General features: G+C 45.9%; 1 protein-coding gene across 1 annotated transcript in view; it reads right to left on the minus strand.

The window, feature by feature from the left end:
- Positions 1-1,942: 1,942 nt before the first annotated feature.
- Positions 1,943-5,533, minus strand: part of TMED8 (transmembrane emp24 protein transport domain containing 8) — a 5,969-nt gene continuing 2,378 nt past the window's right edge. Inside the window, exons 3-6 of the mRNA XM_009887051.1 lie at positions 5,384-5,513; positions 4,292-4,433; positions 3,724-4,023; positions 1,943-2,725 (exon numbers count right to left, since the gene is read on the minus strand). Of these exons, the coding sequence (XP_009885353.1) occupies positions 2,508-2,725; positions 3,724-4,023; positions 4,292-4,433; positions 5,384-5,513 (790 nt within the window). The 3' untranslated portion in view covers positions 1,943-2,507. The remainder of the gene's footprint in view (positions 2,726-3,723; positions 4,024-4,291; positions 4,434-5,383; positions 5,514-5,533) is intronic.

Below are 5,533 nucleotides of genomic sequence, written 5' to 3' on the forward strand. Positions count from 1 at the left end.
AGCGATTCAAATTTGTTGAGGCAGGCCTTAGTAACTTCTTACAACATGACAAAATGTATTTTGAACGTTAATATGAATGACAGGCAGACAGGAGGGGGAAGTAGCTGCGAGTTAGCAACAGGGAGGCCATACTATAAGGGAAACGGATTTTTAGTGGCGATAACCCACTAGCTTGCAATAAGCCGTGCAACTGAGGATGAATAATTCTGGAATATCTGATGTATGGACAGGTCAGAGTTGCCTTCAACAGAAATAAATCCTAATTAGAAAGTGGAGTGGGTAAAAGACAGGGCAGCATACATGAACCAGCAAGTGCACGCAGGGTTCCGTGGATCTCCCAGCAAAGGACCAAAGGCAGTCATTGAGTGGGGCAGTGTTGACATTGTGGTCAGACTGAAGGGTCTTTTCTGTCTTCTTCGGTTTATTGTCTAGGAACTTGATAGACAAAGGATGGAAAAAAAAAAAGAAAAAAAAAAGAGAGCACCATATCCAAGTTGCTCAGGCCTAATTCAAGTGCTGTGCAAAGGCCACAGGATGGCCCTTCAACTTCCACAAGAGAGGCTAAAGGAAGAAATAGTCCTCCCCAAGCTGCTAAGTGAAAGAACATCTTATTCTGACAGATACCAAGCCTGTTCTGTCTACCTGCAAGGTTGTCCCGTGGTTGCGCCTGCTTGAATAAGGCAGCTTTGCAGTTCCCCCAGAGCCCATGTGCATGTGCTCTCTCTCTTCTGAGAAAGGCAGCTGTTTTCTCCCTATCTCAGGGCCCAAAGCAGCAACAACTCTGCTCCCTGCCTGCTCACCCAGAAAGCCACTGTGCTCCAACCAGTGTTCTTTGCGTTTCCACTCCTCCTGCTCCCAGCTTGGGCTGCTCTACGGTAGACTGACTGCTCTCTCTTACCATTTTGACCTACTAAGTGCTCTGGGGCAGTGAATAAGTAAGCAGAGATAGTTAAGAGCTTGAATATGGAGCAAATTGCACAGCATTACAATATAGCCTTAATAGGAACTATGTAGCCCTCCTACAAGAGTGAAATCTTTGGCTTTAACTACCCCAAAATAATTTTGTCCGTTATTCCCTCTCAATACAGGGAATGTACCAAGTATAGGCGCTTTACCTGGAGGATTTAAAAATAAAACTCAGAACTCTACTGGAATCACCATGCAAACAGCCATTTTGTGTCTCTGCAAAGAGGTATCAAAATGTAAATACAGCAGTATTCTTAGAAAGGAGAATGATTTCAAGTTAAAAATATTAAAATAAACAACAGTTACAGCGAAACGTGATTTAAAATTAATCTCTGAAGGATTAACTTAATCCTTGTTCAACTCTGCCAGTACTTGAGCAGAAGGCGATCACTAATGCCATCGCCAGCCACCAAAACATGCCAAGGAACTTCATCCTTTACCATGTGGTCAAGGTTAGCAACAGCCTTGCTGATTCTGTTTCACAGAAAGGACAGGTGAAATCCCACACATGTCGAGTTTCTGAACAGAGATGTTCTTTTCTAACAATACCTTTGTAACAGCAATAGCAGCTGACAAGCTACACTTCTCTGGGGAGCCTTTTCCTTGCTACATATGGTATTATCCAGCTGGCAGCAACACCAGTGAACTAACATGCTGCTACTGGGAAACATTTCCTGTATATTTATTAGTTGTGCTCCAACCTTTTTATGTTTATTCAGCACAGCAGTAAGTAATTTCTTCTGCTTCACATCTGGATTACAGAAAAAACTTCTGGTGGTCACTGAAGTTTTAATCATCCACATATCCCTGCAATCAACAGGTATAACATCCAATTCTTAATCTGTATGTAAAACCTTCTTATGGACTTCTAGATGTGCACCCTCCCCCCACCCCCTGTTCAAACACGTGCTGCGATTACCATTCGGGGCCCGCCCGTTGCAGCGTGGCCTAGCCACCGCAGCAGGGGCTGCTGCTAGCCAGCTGGACCCCCACCCACGCGAGTGAAGGAAGCACCGGCTGCTGGTGACAGGTAGTGGTGGTAGGTGATGAGATTTATCAGTGGCTAGGTGACAAGCCAGCTGTGCTTTTGGTTCATTGCAGCTGACAGCTGCCCTCTAGTGATGCAGATGCAGCAGGAGAGTCGGAAAAGTTATTCACAAAATAGTAACAGATGAAGATTATTTTCACTTCATTTCGTACCAGTGCAACAGATCAAAACCACGGCCACCTGAACCTGGCCTCTAGGCATTTACCAGCTGTGACATGAAGGCCCAGCCCGATGCCTGCACAGACCAGACCTCCCGAAGTTTTACAGAAAGAGCAGCTGCCTGTGGACAACCGGGCAGTCACAACTACCTTTCTCCACTGGGACAGCGGGGAAGGAGGGCGTAGGGAGAAACCAGTTAGTGTCTGAAGAGGAGCCGGCAGAATTGTGCCTTGGTTCTGTCACACAGCAGTGCCCATCAGGCGGTACCAGGGCTGGGTGGCAGCCTGCTACACTCACCATTACTTGCCTGCCGTCCCTGCCCCTTCCCGCTTCTTCAGCTAGTGTAATAGACATGAAAGAACAGAGTCTTATTGCGGAGAAGAGAGTATGAGTTATCAAATTTCAGCAGGTAGATGCCCTCGCCTGGGTACTCATGGCTGCCTGCCTGCACCTCCCGATGGCTGTTCCTCCGATACACGGGCATGATCTCTCCATAGCGGTTCCGCAGATAGCTTTTGGAGCCCCGTTCCACATCACCAACAGGGGCGAGTCCTGAATGGGAGAGAGGAGACAAGTAAGTAGGCCAGAGCCAGTTAAGCCACTAGGTAGTCCAGAAAGAGATCAACAAGACCAGAATGCAGCACAGGCATGCAGATATATGAAGGCTAACTATGACAGCATTACCCATAGCATCTGCTCTGACCTTTCTGCAAACAACAGCCACAAAGTCCAGCTTTCCTTATTATGACAAAGGACATGCTGAGAACACTTGGGAATACTGATGGGACAGTATCCATTTGCCTGCCAGTCTGGTCTCCTCTCCCTGGACTTACTTTTTAGACACCTGACTGCTTTTATACACACAACAACAGTCCAATGATACAGACTTGAAACAAAAGAAAGGCAGGAAAGCTTTTAACTATAACCTCACTGTGTTTATGTCCTCAATTCACTTCTCCAAGAGGATTCCTCCTACAGGAACCTACCCGTCTTTGCAGAACCTGCAAAATTAATTTCAGACACCAACCCCTGAAGCCACACATACACTGAAGCCACAGAACAGGCAACATTGCTGTGTGTTTCACAAGTACAAAGACACAGGTAGCAATCCTCTCAAATGCAGTCAGCAGGGCCTACTGATACACTGGGGGAAAAAAAACCAACCAACCAAAACCACCCCAGAAACAAAACCTTTTTGCTCCTACTCATCTCCAGAAATTTATCAGTCTGAGTGGCTAAGAAAAACAGTCAAGTTAAAATTTCAGACTCTAATCTTTTTATCAGATAGAAGTTGAACAAGCGAATTCTGATTTTAATTTTCAACGTGTTCAATTTTAAGAATGCTCTTGGAGAAGGACAGCCATTGACACACACTGAGGCAGGAAAGGATAATTGCTTTCTCATCACAGCCTAACCAGGAACCCAAAAGGCTGCAGAGATAACAAGCGGGCTGAGTAAACAAAGTAGATGGAAATTACAGCATCTGACAGACACTCTCAGCAGCATGGCAACAAGCACCACAAATTAACCCTTATAAGCTCTGCACTAACCTTCAATTTCTTCCTCCTCCTCTTCATCCTCCTCATCACTGGATTCGCTGACCTGAACAGTAATGGCAGTGCTGGTAACTGTGGTCCAATCAAAATAGACTCCAAACCCTATGTCGTAGTCATCTGTAGCGAACTCCCAGCAAATGCATTTCCCATCAGGATGGGTTGGCACACGGACTGTCACCACCTCGCCTCGCTTCACCACCATCCGGCCATTCTTTTCCTTTCCCATCTTGGCTTTGAATTCCTTCGTCTTCTCAGTGGTCCACATAGTGGGTGGAGCCAGAGGGGGAGGTTGAGCTGAGACAAGGGAAAAGATCATGGGCTCACCTGACTTTTCACTACTGACAAACTGTTATCTGAAAACACTGACACTATTTCCAATAAGGCTTTTGCATTCTGAAGCCCGTTCCCAGAAGCCTTGGATGTGAAATTTTCCCACTTACTAGCCAGGAGCCCAAATTTCCACCAGGAATTAGCAGTGTCTCCAGGACAGCCTCTGCTCTTCTCTAGCCAGGGCAGACACTTAAAAAGTGGCCCCAGCAAGTGTTTTCCTTTCAGGACTCACCTTTCCTCTGCTCCCCAAGAAGGTCTGCAGTCTCCAGCTCAGCCGAAAGGATATCCACAGCACCAGTGTGATCTGACTGAATCATTACTATATCCCCTGCTCCTTGAGGCACATGGTAGTTGGTTATCCGAACAACAGATTCCTGCAGAAAGTACATAAGAAACATTGTTGCAAAGACCATCCTGGTAAGAAGGCCCCCAGCTGGATTTAAAACAACTTATTAGTAATTCAGGCATCTTTCTGAAGACAAGTCAGACCCTACAGAAGCTTCTGTTAGTTAAAAAGAACTGGCTGGCTCTGAAACACCTCTCTGCATTACTTCCCCCACAGCACCAAATCCATGAACTTTAAAGTCAAATGCTACGTTAGTCTCACGAATTACACACCTCTTGGCCTCCCTGGGAGTCCCTGTGCAGGCACATCTTTGTATCTGCCTCTGAGTTAATTGCCACCTCTCAACAAAGAAACAGCCTTATAGATTTAGCTGACTACTCTTGGAAAGAATTCCCAAGACACAGTCTCTCTAGGGAAAGCCTTTCAGCTCTGTGCGCATCTAGACTACAGCCACAATCAAACTATCATTTGCTGCATCCTAGTTAAAAGTCCATCTGGTTCACTAGGGCCAGCCCTCTCTCCTCAAATATGCAAACTCACAGCTCCTGAGCTGGGTGCCACTTGCACAGGTTTTCCCAACTGTATCTGTAATGCAAATGAATTGGCTGCTCACCAAAAGAAACAAAAGACGGCACAGCCACTTTTAGTACCCTCTTCCACAAATCTGCAAGAAGGGAATTCTCAGAAGCCCCAGACAAGACGCAGAAGGTAAGAATAACCTTGAAGCCTTACTGAGCCAAAAACTGCAAGGAAGCGAAGACTAGCCGAAGATACAAGAGGGATTTTGCAAATCAGACTGATAACATTTACCTGCTGCTAATGTATAGAAAAAAATATAACTCAATCTATGTTAATACTACTTTTGTCTTAACACAACACTTAAAGCCTCAGTCCCATAGCCATAAGCACAGCAGCAGGGTGGAAGAATTATTGCTGCACCTCTGTCCCTGCTCTCAGACATAAGAAATACCCACCTACCTCTTTGAGGGACTGGATTTGGTCAGGCAACTTCTCTTCTAGTTCAGCCGCTTTCTGGTCCTCCAAAGTGCCAACTTCTTCCTTCGAATCCTCTGTCGAGCCCGCACTCACAAGCGACCCAATCTGCGACCTTTCAGAGAAAGAGAGCAT

This window comes from Charadrius vociferus, unplaced genomic scaffold (assembly GCF_000708025.1).
Source record: "Charadrius vociferus isolate BGI_N301 unplaced genomic scaffold, ASM70802v2 scaffold14, whole genome shotgun sequence".
NCBI lineage: Eukaryota > Metazoa > Chordata > Aves > Charadriiformes > Charadriidae > Charadrius > Charadrius vociferus.